Source organism: Piliocolobus tephrosceles, chromosome 16, assembly GCF_002776525.5.
Source record: "Piliocolobus tephrosceles isolate RC106 chromosome 16, ASM277652v3, whole genome shotgun sequence".
Taxonomy (NCBI): Eukaryota; Metazoa; Chordata; class Mammalia; order Primates; family Cercopithecidae; genus Piliocolobus; species Piliocolobus tephrosceles.
Window position 1 is genome coordinate 57,737,626 of NC_045449.1, and position 14,485 is coordinate 57,752,110.

General features: G+C 53.3%; 1 protein-coding gene across 2 annotated transcripts; it reads right to left on the minus strand.

Annotated features, from left to right (window-relative positions):
- Positions 1 to 5,577: 5,577 nt before the first annotated feature.
- On the minus strand, positions 5,578 to 9,199 carry CD79B (CD79b molecule). Of its 2 annotated transcripts, none has more exons than XM_023212074.2 (6): positions 9,032 to 9,199; positions 8,173 to 8,223; positions 6,926 to 7,240; positions 6,620 to 6,738; positions 6,274 to 6,315; positions 5,578 to 6,164 (listed from the first exon to the last, which is right to left on the minus strand). In XM_023212074.2, exons 1-6 carry the CDS (start codon positions 9,096 to 9,098, stop codon positions 6,066 to 6,068), a joined length of 693 nt encoding a protein of 230 aa, XP_023067842.1. In that variant the 5' UTR covers positions 9,099 to 9,199; the 3' UTR covers positions 5,578 to 6,065. The 2 variants fall into 2 exon arrangements, with proteins under 2 accessions (XP_023067842.1, XP_023067841.1); XM_023212073.2 differs by having other exon boundaries at positions 8,173 to 8,226; positions 9,032 to 9,195.
- Between the last annotated feature and the right edge of the window lie 5,286 nt (positions 9,200 to 14,485).

Genomic DNA, 14,485 nt, shown 5'->3' on the forward strand with positions numbered 1-14,485 from the left:
GATCTACCTAACCGGACGTGCTAAGTAATTTCACTTTGGGGATGATTCTCCAGGGAGACAATCCATTGATAGAGAAGTGAAAAGCATCGAGATGTGTCTAGTAGTTGTAGGAAGTCTGGGGTGCTTTCCTGATGGGGTGCCCTCAGCTGGAAATAGCCTCTCTCCTTCCTTTGACCTGTCCTGTGGCTATTTGCAGACATTTTGTTCCTCTTACCAGACTGTAAGCTCTTTGAGGCTGGATTTCGAATTCTTTCTTTGTTTTTTGTTTTTTGTTTTTTTTGAGATGAGTCGATGAATCTTGCTCTGTCACCCAGGCTGGAGTGCAATGGCACGATCTCGGCTCACTGCAAGCTCTGCCCCCATGGGTTCATGTCATTCTCCTGCCTCAGCCTCTGGAGTACCTGGGATTACAGGCATGCTCCACCATGCCTGACTAGTTCTGTATTTTTAGTAGAGACGGGGTTTCGCCATGTTGGTCAGGTTGGCTTCGACTCCTGACCTCAGGTGATCCACTCGCCTTGGCCTCCGAAAGTGCTGGGATTACAGGCATGAGCCACCGTGCCCGGCCAGGTATATATATATATGTTGGTAATATAATGGTAAAATAGAAATTTCAAATTGGAAACATTCCCATTAGGTAAATAGGTAAGATATGGAAGGAGAGAACAAGCCGGAAGGTGACGGGACGAGGCAGCTGGCACAGCCCCAGGCCTAGCAATTCAACAAGCATCTACTGAGTGGACCCAGCGCATGATAGGACAGTGCCAAGCAAAGAACTCAAATGTCCACCGGGCTGGGCATGGCCAGGTAGCCCATGCTGTGTCTGGACATCCTCTGGCTGGTATAATTATTTTAAAATGACAGGACAGGGAAGGGCACCATGGCTCATGCCTGTAATCCCAGCAATTTGGGAGGCTGAGGTGGATGGATCACCTGAGGTCAGAAGTTGGAGACCAGCCTGGCCAATATGGTGAAACTCTGTCTCTTCCAAAAGTACAAAAATTAGCTGAGCCTGACGGTGGGCACCTGTAATCTCAGCTACTTGAGAGGCTGAGGCAGGAAAATTGCTTGAACCCAGGAGGTGGAGGTTACAGTGAGCCAAGATCGTGCCATTGCACTCCAACCTGTGCAGCAAGAATGAAACTCTGTCTCAAAAAAAAAAAAAAAAAAAAACCCAAAAAACATAATAATAATAATAATAAAGAAAATAACAAGGACGGGATCTTGCTTGTATGACAATACATACATGAACAAAATCAAATGTAAAAGGTGAAAAGCAGAGTGTCTAAGTTCCCAGGAATGTTCTATACGGACTCACAACTTACATGAACTTCTGTATTCCCCTCCTGCCATGTGGGGAAAGTGGTATTAGGTCTGGAGGTGGAATGCTTTTTTTAAAAAATTGAAAATTATATTAGGATCAGTCTAAGTGTGTTTTAGCAAACTACACTCTGATTTAAGTCAGGAGATAATGCTCATTATTTTTGTCCTCCGTAGTCACCTGTTTCCAAGTAACGGCTTTTGAGTGGGAGAGGTGGGTGTCCCAAGTGGAGGGTTTGTGGTGGTTTGCAGCTGAGTCAATGGCAGGACCGGAAGATGACATATCAGGAGCAGCTTGTAGACCTAAAACACACCCAGGAATGTTGCAGATGTGGGCTTTGAACCCACTTCTTGAGGTGAACCAAAGAGAGCAGACAGGGATCCCAAATACCATGTTCTGAGATGGCTTTTTGTTGTTGTTGTTGTTGTTGTTGAGACAGAGTCTCACTCTGTTGCCTAGTCTGGAATGCAGTGGCATGATCTCGGATCTCGGCTCACTGCAACCTCCCCTTCCTAGGTTCAAGTGATTCTCCTGCTTCAGCCTCCCCAGTAGCTGGGATTACAGGCATGCACTACCACACCTGGTTGATTTTTGTTTTTTGTTTGTTTGCTTTTTTTTTTTTTGAGACGGAGTTTCTCTCTTGTTGCCCAGGCTGGAGTGCAATGGCGTGATCTCGGCTCACCGCAATATCCAGCAGGTTCAAGAGATTCTCCTGCCTCAGCCTCCCAAGTAGCTAGGATTACAGGCATTCGCCACCATGCCTGGCTAATTTTGTGTTTTTAGTACAGATGGGGTTTCTTTGTGTTGGTCAGGCTGGTCTTGAGCTCCCAACCTCTGGTGATCTGTCCGCCTCGGCCTCCCAAAATGCTGGGATTACAGGCGTGAGCCACCGCACTAGGTCTAATTTTTGTATTTTTAGTAGAGATAGGGTTTCACCATGTTGGCTAGGCTGGTCTTGAACTCCTGACATCATGTGATCCACCTGCCTCGGCCTCCCACTGTGCTAGGATTACAGGCGTGAGCCACCGCACCCCGCCCTGAGATGGCTTTAGAGGCCCCTCAGAGAAGCCTCAGCCAGGCCAGACACCTACTAAGGGATGAACACTCACTGTTCTTGTCACCCAAACAGCACCCAAATAGCCACAGTTTTTTGTGTTTTGTTTTGTTTTTCTCTTGCCTCTGATTCTGCTGGAAAAACACCCAAAACCTCGGGTCAGATCACGCCAACCCTAGCAGCACCTGCAGTAAGAGGGCAGGAAGTCAAGCTAGAATGGAGGAGGAACCAGCCTGTGCTTCAACCAGGGTCCCCAGGGAGCTGGCTGGATTCCCCCAGTAGGCAGTGGGGCATGTGCCCACCAGGGGCCTCGGAGCTGTGTTCTGGGGAGGGGGCAGGCACAGGGGGCAGCTGCAGAGCTGGGGTCCTGGAGGGATGGCACAGTGGCTTCTCCTTGAGGGTGCTCAGAGGTCTCCTACTAGGATCTGGCAAGAAGGAGTGGGGCCTTTGGGGCCTCGAACCTTGTGAATCACAGGAAAATCAAATCCCCCTTCAATACACAAACATTTGAAGATAGCCAAAGTGGTCCCCGGATTCCCTCCTTTTCATCCTCCTTTGGTTCAGGGTCTTACTAGAGATGCGGCCGTGATGTAGCGGGGAGAAGGCTGAACTTGGAGCCAGAAGGTCTATGTGTGATTTTGGCCAGTTATGGTAATTTCCCTGGGCCTTGATTTCCTTGTTTGTAAAAATCACATAGTGCGGTCCTCTTGCAGGTACATCAGGCAGAGCGTAAACGAAGATGTAGGTGTTCAATCCAGTTTTCTTGCTCCATATGTACGTGTTGGGCCCAATAAAAGCTTTTGGTTCATATTCTGTGTTCTGATTGTGGTGGTTGTGATACAAATCTGTACATTTGCTAAAATTCTGTACACCCAAAGGAAACAAACTCAATTTTTTTTTTCTTGAGATGGAGTTTTGCTTTTGTCACCCAGGCTGGAGTGCAATGGCACGATCTCGGCTCACTGCAACCTCTGCCTGCCAAATTCGAGTGATTCTCCTGCCTCAGCCTCCTAAATAGCTGGGATTACAGAAGCCCACCACCACGCCCGGCTAATTTTTGTACTTTTAGTAGAGACGGGGTTTCACCATGTTGGCCAGGCTGGTCTCAAACTCCTGACTTCAGGTGAACTCCTGACTTCAGGTGATCTGCCCACCTCAGCCCCCCAAGTGCTGGGATTACAGGCATGAGCCACTGTGCCTGTAAGCCCTCAATTTTATTGTGATAATTTTTTACAAAACGTCTAGTCCAAATTCTTTCCCTTGGATGGGCTTTAGGATTCCCATTTCGCAGATAAAGCAACCTGAGATGTTTCTTGTCTCCACCATCAGTACCCAGCTATGTTTCCATTGCCTATGTCAGTTCTGGGGGTGCACAAGACAGACATGATATCCCCCAGAGGGTAAGCCCTTAAAACAGAAAAACAGACCAGGGAGGGCTCCTACATTATAACCCATGAAGTCAAGCCCTTTGGGGGTGTCTGGTGGAGGGGCCAAGGTCTATGCTCAAATGATTCTCTGTTAACAAGAACTTCGGGCCGGGTGCGGTGGCTCACGCCTGTAATCCCAGCACTTTGGGCGGCCGAGACGGATGGATCACTTGAGGTCAGGAGTTTTAGACTAGCCTGGCCAACATGGTGAAACCCCGTCTCTACTAAAAATACAAAAATTAGCCGAGCATGGTGGTGTACACCTGTAATCCCAGCTACTTGGGAGGCTGAGGCAAGAGAATTGCTTGAACTCAGGAGACGGAGGTTGCAGTGAGCTGAGATGGCGCCACTGCACTCCAGCCTAGGCAACAGAGTGAGACTCCGTCTACAAATAAATAAATAAATAAGTAAGTCAGCAATAAATAAATAAATACATAAAACAAGAACTTCAAAGTCTAAGGGAAACTGAGTTGTTCAAAGGTGTTAAAAAGTCTTTAGGTAAAGCCAAGGCCTCCCCCACCCAGGCAGCCTCAAGCAGGTGGAGACCCTGCTTAGGGGAGAAGTGAAGCCTCCTCCCACCATCTACCCGGCTGCCTAGGTCCCTGGTGGAGGTAGGAGGACGGAATTAGTGCCACTATGCAAAGCAGCAGGAAAGGAAGGGCTCCGGCTCAGTAGAGGCTGATGCCAAAACAACCCAGTTCCCTCCAGCAGCCCAGAGACTAGGAAAACGCAGGGGCCGCCTGGCTTGGCCCAGCCTGGTGCAGGGTGGTGGAGAGATTTACCTGAAACCGCAGGTGTGGGGGTCTTACCCACCTGCCCCTCCTGGAATTCTAGAGGGAATTTGGTGAAAATAGGCACTTTTCTCACTAGTTCCCATGTGCTGGTCTTGATTCCCCAGTTAAACTGGCAGCTGCCACAGCACAGGGGCTCCCTTGCCGGAATTCAGAGCAGGAATAGCAGAGAGGCCTCGAAGGATTCCCTCCAGGGTCAACAGGAAGTGGAGCACAGCCTGACTTGGGAGGGAGGCTTTGCACACTCAGGTTGATTGCACTTGGCCTCCCAACTGAGGATGGGAGCTGTTCCCAGTACCTCCCACAGCTGGTGGGCTGGAGGGCCCTAGGGACCATTGTTGAGGACCCTGGGGCCATAGCAGACCTCCGATGCTGTGAAAGTCTGAAGGGGTCTCCTGGCAAAGAACCCCAAAGCTCCACCATACAAAGCTCCAACTTTCAGGATCTCACTCTTGATGGCTTTGCATCAAGCTTTCCTAGGCTTCCTGGGAGGTGGGGGTGGGGTTGTTGTAGTGGCAGGGAAACCTCTACCCTCAGGGAGCTTCCAGTTTGACTGGAGAACCAAGGCCAGTGTGAGTAGTACAAGGCAGTAGCTAAGTCGCTGCTGCTAGGCTGGTCTGAATAGGGCTTGGACGGGGACCCGGGTGCTTTGGGAGGGATTCCTGTAGGTGGAGGCAGAGCGGGACTCAATTGCTGCTTTTTGGCTGAATGGAGTGCGGGATGAGGGCGTCCCTGCTGAGGGGAAGGACAGGCCCAGTCACTGGCCAGCTGCTCTGGGTCCAGCTAGGGCCTGGCATGCAGCCCTGTTCCAGGGGGAAGAAAGAGGGGATGTGACCACAGGCTCCAACTGGGTCTTCAGAGAGAAGGGGTAGCAGTCACCTTTCCCACACCCTCGAGGGCTCACAGGTGCCACATTCAAACAACAGAAGTACCCACATAGATGTTCCTATCCACCCCAAACCCATAAGATGCCATGAGCCTGCGTGTGGTTTCTCAGGACACACTGTTTATTCCACGGGGGAAGGCACTGGAGGCCAGGGCCTCCCTGGGGTGGGAGCGGTTGCGGGAGAGGAATGATGTTCCTGTGGCTCTTCTGGGGCCCCGCTGGGTCCACGGCCCTTCCCAAGCTCTGCTGGGAGGCCCTCGCCTCCGAGTCCATTTGCAGGTTCTGGACCAGTCTCTGCCTCCCCAATCCCGTGCGTGGGGATGGATCCCCTCACAGCACCCCCAGAGGGCCGGGTCCCATCCATCCCCAGAGAACTCCCTCCAAGTTGCTGCCCTGTTGTCCTTCTACTCCAGGCCCTTTGGCAAGAGCTGGGGACCAGGGGCTGGAGATGAGTGGCAGCTCTGGTGGGCCAGCTTCAGAGGCCGGCTGGGGGTCCAGGAAAGGGGTTGGGCCATGAGCCAGGCAGCTCCGAAGCAGTCACTGAGGCCTAGGAGCCTGCACCCAGGCCGTGGGGAGGTCCTGGCTCTCACTCCTGACCAGGGTGCTCACCCACAGACCACTTCACTTCCCCTGTCCGCAGCGTCACTATGTCTTCGTAGGTGGCCGTCTGGTCAATGTCCAGGCCCTGGAGACATTAAGTGGATCTCAGGCCGGGGCCACACCCCAACCACACCAGCAGACAGTGGCCACTGACCCTGAGGACTCAGAGCTGCCGGGCCTGCCCCACTCCTTACCTCGTAGGTGTGATCTTCCTCCATGCCGGCCTTGCTGTCATCCTGGGGGCAGAGAGGGATGGAGATCAGAGTGTTAGTTTCCCCCAGCCCTATCCCCTGCTGGGCCAGGCTGGGGAGGGCCAGGGAGAAACGGTAAGGGGTCAGGAGTGAGGTGCATTCTGCAAGAACAGCTGAATAAATGAAGGAAGGAAGGAATGATTGAATAGGTGAGCCAGTGGGCCTGCTCTGGGGACAGACTGGGCCAAGAAGGCCACAACGAGAGCTGGGGAGATGGAGACCCCGCATACGCCTGGCCTATGCAGTGGCCTCCTCTGCGGTCCCCCAAGGCTCCCCCGCCCCCGATCACCTTGTCCAGCAGCAGGAAGATGGGCACGATGATGAAGAGGATGATCAGCAGCGTCTGGATCATGATGATGCCATCCTTCAGCGTGTTCCTCTGCTTCAGCTGTGCCAAGGTGCTGAACCCTGCGGGGACCAGGGGTGGGGTTGTGAGCCTGGGCCACAGTCCACCTTTTAGGCCTACAAGGGCAGCTCCTTCAGGTCCCAGCAGCTCTCCTGAGTGCTCTAGGGCTATGGCCATCTCCACAAGAGGCAGGCCGGGCTAGGGTGGGGGTGGACAGCTACAGGAGCGTCCCAGCCACCCGGCACACACCCATGACTCGCAGCTCCGTGCCGCAGCCCAGGTAGACCTCCGAGGTCTTGCTGCACTCCTGCTGACAGAAGTAGATGCCGTTGTCCTCAAACCGGATGTCTTGGATGATGAGGGTGCTGACAGAGCTGTTTTGGGTCTGCTGCATGTGGCCCTGTTCTAGGTTCACCTGTTGGGGCTTCTTATCCATCTCCCGCTTCCGGAGCCAGCTCACGATGCTGAAGGTGCTGTTGGTCACGTAGCAGTGCATTTTCACCGTGAAGCCCCGTTTCCTGGCTATGAAACGTGGGCTCTGCCAGATCCGAGAACAAGCACTACCTGTGGGTGCCAAGGCCAGGCTCAGCATTCTGCTTGGCTTCTTCCTGACTGCCAGCTCCAGCAGCAGGCCCCCGCCCTGGCTGGCACAGACTCCCTGGGCTTAGTCCTTGCTTCTCAGGGTGTGGGACAGGCAGGAGGCCGAGGCTGGAGTTAGGAAGCAGAGCCACGTGAGAAGCCATGGCCAAGCTCTCAGACTCCGGCCTTTCCGACTGCCCCACCTCCCCTTCGATTTTCCTTTAGAAGAGCTCTGGGACCTTGCCATTCCTTCCCATGCCCATTACAACAGCCTGACCCAGGCCACACCCCCAGGACCTGGAGGCCCACAGGCCTGGCCCCTCCCTTCACTGTGCTGTCCTGCACTGGCCTGAAATCCTCAGTCTCCCCCGTTCCTCTGGGGATAAAGGCCAAATTCCTAGTCTGTCAACTGAGACCTTCCTCAGTCAACCCCCTCCCTGCCTGACTTCCCTCCATCATCCTCCTGTTCCCTCCTGCAGGGACTGGGACCACTTCTTGTTCCAGAACCCTCTTTCCAGCTTCTACTGCCTTGTTCTTAGCGAGCACTCCCTGGGAATCCCTGAGCCCCTCACATAGTGACCCTGCCCTGGAGGGCTCGCCCGAGGCTCAGCCAGATCCCCAGCTAGACAGGCCCTGGGCCTGAGTCCTAGAGGAACCTTCAGGCTCCTCTGTTGTGACTCAGAGTTTAGCCCAGCCCTTCAGTGGCCAAGGCTGGAGAGCATGTGTCTGATGAAGGTGACAGTGGGCTGGGGGTGGCGCTCAGAGGAGATCCTAAGGAGGCCTGGGGATGGGAATCCTGGATGGGGAGATCAGGCAAGGGTGGGAAGCGGGGCCGCCCCCAGGACGGGGACCATAGTTGGACACGGGACATAGTCAGACACAACTTGCCCTCAGAAGCGGCAGGTGAGGCTACTGACCTTTGGGATTCGGGTACAGGTCCTCTGATTTGGTTGCTGGCACTGGCTCAGCTGCTGGGGGGGAGGAAGTGGGCGGGGCCAGGTCAGGGCCGCCTCTGGCCTGGGCTGCCCCACCCCTGCACGCCCTCTATGTTCCCGGAGCTACTTCCTCCTTCCATGACAGCAGCTTCAAGACCCCTCGGTCCTTCCTGCTCCCTGTACTTGGGAGACAGGCATGGGGTGGGGGTACTGGAAGCCCCACCCCCAGCCCCCTTTCTGCCTTTGACCCTCAGGGTGGCTTTGAGCAGGCATCTGAATGAGACGAGAGGGACAGGGAAATCTCAGCATTTTGGGAGGCCGAGACAGGAGGATCGCTTGAGGCTAGGAGTTTGAGACCAGCCTGGGCAACATAGGGACACCCTGTCTCTATTTTTTTTTTTTTTTAAAGAGAGACAGGAAGAAAGTCACAGCCCGGAGGCACTTTCTTCTCCCAGAGGAGGGGACCACATTTGGATCTCGCATCTTCCAGGGTTCGGTTGGGACAGCCTCTCCCCTCCAGATCCCCAGGCAGTGTCCTCAGCCTCTCTTCCTCCTGAGCCTAGTGCTTCCACCGTCCTGGTTGCTAACTCTGGTTTGCTGCTCATGCCCAGCTCAGCCTGATGCCCTCCAGGCAGGAGAGGGACTGGGGCCTCAGACTCCTGAGCCCATCACCACGTGCAGCTGACACCCACAGACCCAGGCTCCAGGGCCATGAGAGGGAGACAGGCGGTAAAAGGAGAGAGACAGAGGAGGAGGGTGGAGCAAGCAGGAGGCTGAACCACAGGGCCCAGACAGCTGGAGACGAGACCAAACCCCACAGGCCTCGTCCTGGGTGTTGTACCTGAGAGCAGCAGCAGCAACGCCACCAGCCAGTGGCTGGACACAGGAGACAACGCCAGCCCGGCCATGGTCACCGCTCCGTCCCTGACCCCAAACCCGTGACAACGTCTGAGGCTCCTTGGAGGAAAACGTGTAACTGCACCGGCTGTAGCTTGTCACCTCCCCACCTCTTCCTCACCAGGCCCCTTCCTGCCATGCAAATTGGGACCTGGGGGAGGCACCAACTCTCTGGGGACCCTGGGCGAGGGCGGGCTTTTGTCAGCTGGGCCGCTAAGGTTTGGCGGTCGCCCAGCTTGGACAGCACAGCTGGGGTCCTCTGCGGATGCTTCTGGGGGCCTCTCAGTCTTCTGGGGGCAGCCTGTGCTCCCCTCTGTCTGTGCTTGCCCCACCGGTGGTCATTCCCTGGGCCAGCCAGCCTTCCCTCTGCTGTCTGCCAGCTCCCCAAAGGGCTGAGCCCGGCAAGTCTTTATTCCTGGGCCGTGAGTGAAATAGGCACCTGTCCTATGAATGAACCTGAACTTAGCCCCTCTGCCCTGATCTATCCCTCACCCAGCGGAAAGAGGAGCACTGAGGAAGGACGGGGCAGCCACAGACCCAGGTCAGGCACTTGGAGGGGCCCAGAGCAGAGCCTCTTGGCTGGAGTGCAGGCAGCCATGTTGGAAGTTGACCCGGTGGAGGATGGGAGCCACAGAGGTTCTGGAGCAAGAGCAGGCCAAGTATGGCAGCCACTGGGAGAAGATTCAGTCCAGGCCTTGGCGAGAGGCCTCCCTTCCTCATGCTGCGAAAGAGTCTGTAGGGGCTGCCGAAGAGGGTGGATGTAGGTGGAGACAGCTTTGCGAAAATCCACCACACAGCCACTGGGGGCTTCTTCAGGGAGTTCTTAACTGTGGGACTCTGAGTTCGTTGAATTGTTGTCACAGGTCCAGGGGGTCTTGGGCAGGGAACGGGAACTGGTGTTGGGGAGGCCTCAGGTCCTCCAGCTGTATCCTGCCTGTCCGCAGGGTGCTAGATGGAGCCACAGTGCTCAGGAACTGAAAGAAGCCCACCTTTGGGTCCCTGCCCCTGGGTCCAATGCAGCCCCTTCAGAGATGCCCTTGTGCAGGGCACAACCTGCACAACCAGACACAGCATGCTTGCAGACCTCAGCCCTGCAGCTGAGCCCTCTTTGAGTTTCATGTTTCCTGGCAGCTTCTTTTTTGTCTCTCATCCTCGACCCCCAGGAGAGGAAGAGATGCTAAATTGTCGGTGCCCTCTGTCCACATCTCACTCTCCTCATGACCCTCCATTTTGCAGTTTGTGCTGGGGCAAGTCTGGATTTAGGGAGAAGCAGACCCACCTCCCATGCCGTGGTTGGAAGGCAGAGGGTCTGGGTGATCCCTCCTTAGATCTTGGCCTAGGCCTTGGACCTGACAAGGTGGGGGCCACTCTCAAAGGGTGCAGGGCAGGACCTGAGCCACGGAAATCAGCGGCAGGAGGGTTAAGGTTTCATCTGAGGAACAGCCCGTTCCGGGCAGTCCCAGATGTTCTTGCTTGTTTCCAGATGTTCCAAATGAAAAAACATTTCTCTGAAAAGGTGTCAGATGTTCAGTTCATGGAATAAACAGCTCAGAAATATAAACATCACCTGAGGTCAGCTTGGGGACCATGGGCCCCCATGCCAGTGAGGGTGGTTGGAGAGGGACTGACCCGGGGGAGTGAGGCAAAATCTGGGAGTCTTTTGGTTTACGAAATACTCTTCCCGAGCCCCTGATGACAGAGTCCTTCGTTAACTTTGGGACTAGTGTCTCCCCAAAGTCAGGGGTATAACTGGGAAAGGCTTGGGGAACATGTGTTTGTGGGGTGTGTGTGTGTGCATGCTTACACAAGTGTGTTGCCTGGGCCCTGTGGTGTGGGGCCTACTCGGGAACTGGTCCTAGGGCCCAGGGGACTGTAGGGGGCACAGAGGTTGATGGGGGGCAGTTGGCATCCATCCTCAGGTGACAGGTGCACTAAAATCTCAGAAATCACCACTAAAGAACTTATCCAGGTAACCAAAAAAACTCCCTGTACCCCAAAAACTACTGAAACAAAAGATTTTAAAAAACAAGTGAGAAGAAGCTCCGACTCCAGGGAGGGAAGACTCACATACATCCCGTGGACAGGGATGCAGATGTGGCCTTTGGGCTTCATTCCCATTCATACCGGGCAGGGATCTGTTTTCAGGAGGGGCGGAGGCAGCGGGGGCCCCACCGCCTGCAGGGTTATTTGTCACATTTTGAGCCGTGCTGTTCCCTCACTGGTGACAACAGTCCTGAGCCCCATGGTGGGCTCATGATACCCTTTTCTTCCCAGAACAGGAGGCCTCGCAAGCCTACCCCCGCCTCTGCCCTCGGCTGCCCTGGGCTTCACATTCTGACATCTGACGACATCTCCCTTTCCAGGAAGGCAACATCAAAATAAGGAATGAGGTCCAGGGTCAGGGGAAGGGACAAGGGGCTCAGGGGTTGGGGAAGCAAGAAGACAGCTTAGGATGCTGGGAGGGGGAAGAATCTCAGAGAAAGAAGAGCTCAGACCCCTGCCTCCTTCTCCAACCCAGGTGTCCTGGGTCTGCTGGGCTGCTGTGACTGGGAAGAGACCTGCTAAGAAGGACGTGGGTTTGAGTCCTGATCCAGCAGTGTGGCAGTCAGGAAACCTCCTCAGGTTACCAGTGGTTCTCAACTAGGAGTGGGTCTGCCTGCCCCCACGGAGGAAGCATCTGCACATGCCTCAGGACAATCGTGCTGGTCTCGATGACCGGTGGGTGCCCAGGGGTGGGAGGGGCATTGGCTGGCAAAGCAGAGGTCCCTGCCCCACATGCCAACAGCACCCATGAGGCAACACCCATTCTTAACCTCTCAGTAGCCAAGGCTCCTCATTTGCGTAAAATAGAAATAAGCCCAATAGTACGTTTTTTTTTGCTGTTGTTCTATGGGATTTTTCTGAGACAAGATCTTGCTCTGTTGCCCAGGCTGGAGTGCAGTGGTACAATCTCTATTCACGGCAACCTCCGCCTCCTGGGCTCAAGTGATTCACCCACCTGAGCCTCCCGAGTAGCTGGGACTACAGGTCATGCCACCACACCTGGCTAATCTTTGTAATTTTTGTACAGACAGGTTTTACCATGTTGCCCAGGCTGGTCTCGAACTCCTGAGCTCAAGCAATCCACTTGCCTCAGCCTCCCAAAATGCTGGGATTATAGGCATGAGCCACTACACCCAGCCCCAACAGTACTTTCTTCGAAGGGCAGCTGTGCACATTGAAGGCCATCCTGCATCTGAGGTACTTGGTGAATGGGCTGACAGCATGCCCTGAGGAGGGCGAGGAATGGCACGGATGCCTGGCAAGGCAGGTAGCTGTGCACTGTTGTCCCACATTGTCTCTGTTTCTCACCCAACATGAGGCCGTTTTTCTTCCACCATTCAAGGCTCAAGGGATATGTGGGCTTGAGCACCCTGCGCTCTGCAAATCTTCCTGTCCCTGATGCCAGAGAGGGCTCCAGGTGAGGTCTGGAAGAACTTATAGTGAAAAGAATATCTCCAGTTTCACTTCTAATAGAGCTTATTTGGATCTTCTCTCTTTTCTTGGTTAATCTTGCTAATGGTCTATCAATTTTATCTTTCCAAAGAACCAGCTTTTTTTTTTTTTGAGACGGAGTCTTGCTCTGTTGCCCAGGCTGGAGTGCAGTGGCGTGATCTCAGCTCATTGCAACCTCGGCCTCCCGGGTTCAAGTAATTCTTCTGCCTCAACCTCCCAAGTAGCTGGGACTACAGGCATGCGCCACTGCACCCAGCTAATTTTTGTATTTTTAGTAAAGACAGGATTTCACCATGTTGGCCAGGATGGTCTTGAACTCCTGACTTCATGAGCTGCCTGCCTTGGCCTCTCAAAAGTGCTGGGATTACAGGCATGAGCCACAGCGCCCGACCCACCTTTTTGTTTTAATTGATCTTTTGTGTTGTTTGTTTCCATTTCATTTGGTTCTGCTCTGATTTTTGTCATTTCTTCTCTTCTGCTGGGTTTGGGTTTAATTTGTTCTTGTTTCTCTGGTACCTTGAGGCATGACCTTATGTTGTCTATTTGTGCCCTTCCAGAGTTTTTGATGTAGGCATTTAATGCTATGAACTTTCCTCTTACCACCGCTTTTGCCGTATCACAGAGGTTTTGAGAAGTTGCGTCATTATCATCATGCATTTCAAAGAATTTTAAAATTTCCGTCTTGATTTCATTGGTAACCCCCAAATCATTCAAGAACAGATAAATTTCCATATATTTGTATAATTTTGAGTGGATTTCTAGTTTTATTCCACTGTGGTTGGAGAAGATACTTGACACGATTTTGATTTTCTAAAAGACACACGCACACACATGCTTTTAGCGCACAATTCACAATTGCGAAGATGCGGAACCAACCTGAGTGCCCATCAGCCTGTGAGTGGGTAAAGAAAATGTGGTATATATACACCTCTTTATGGAATGTGACTTAGCCACAAAAAGGAGCGAAATAACATCTTTTTGCAACAACCTGGATGGAGCTGTAGGCCATTATTCTAAGTAAAGTAACTCAGGAATGGAAAACCAGATATCGTATGTTCTCACTTGTAAGTGGGAGCTAAGCTATGAGGATACAAAGGCACAAGAATGATATAATGGACTTTGGGAACTCAGTGGGGAACGTTGAGGGAGGGGTGTGAGATAAAAGACTACGTATTGGGTATAGTGTACACTGGTCAGCTGACAGGTGCACTAAAATCTCAGAAATCACCACTAATTATCCAGATAACCAAAAAAACTACCTGTTCCCCCAAAACTATTGACATAAAAAATATAAAAAAACAAGTGAGAAGAAGCTCCCCCTCCAGGGAGGGAAGACAGCACCCTGAGGGCACTTAGACAACCCTGTAGAGACTCTCGACACCTCCCCTCCCCACTGCATGCACAGAGAGCTGCAAGGTGGAAAGTGCTGCAGAGACAATGGAAGGACACAGTCAGGCAGCCTGAGGGCCCCTCCTCATCCCCTACACCAGTGCTATATTACCTCAGGACCCAGGAAGAGAGGGTACAGAAATCCTGGGAAGAATTAAGTGCTTACTTATCTGGAAGAATACAGCCCTGGGAGTCAGAAGTTGTTACAGAAAATAAAATTACAGGCTGGGTGCAGTGGCTCGTGCCTGTAATCCCAGCACCTTGGGAGACTGAGGCATGAGGATCACTTGAGGCTAGGAGGTTGAGACAAGCCTGGGCAACATAGCAAGACCCCATCTCTGTAAAAAGCCATCCAGATGTGGTGGCATGTGCCTGTAGTCCCAGGCTTAGTCAGGAGGCTGAGGTGGGAGGATTGCTTGAGCCCTGGAGTTCAAAACTGCAGTGAGCCATGATTGCACCACTGCACTCCAGTTTGGGTGACAGAGTGAGACCTTATCTCAAAAAAAAAGAAAGA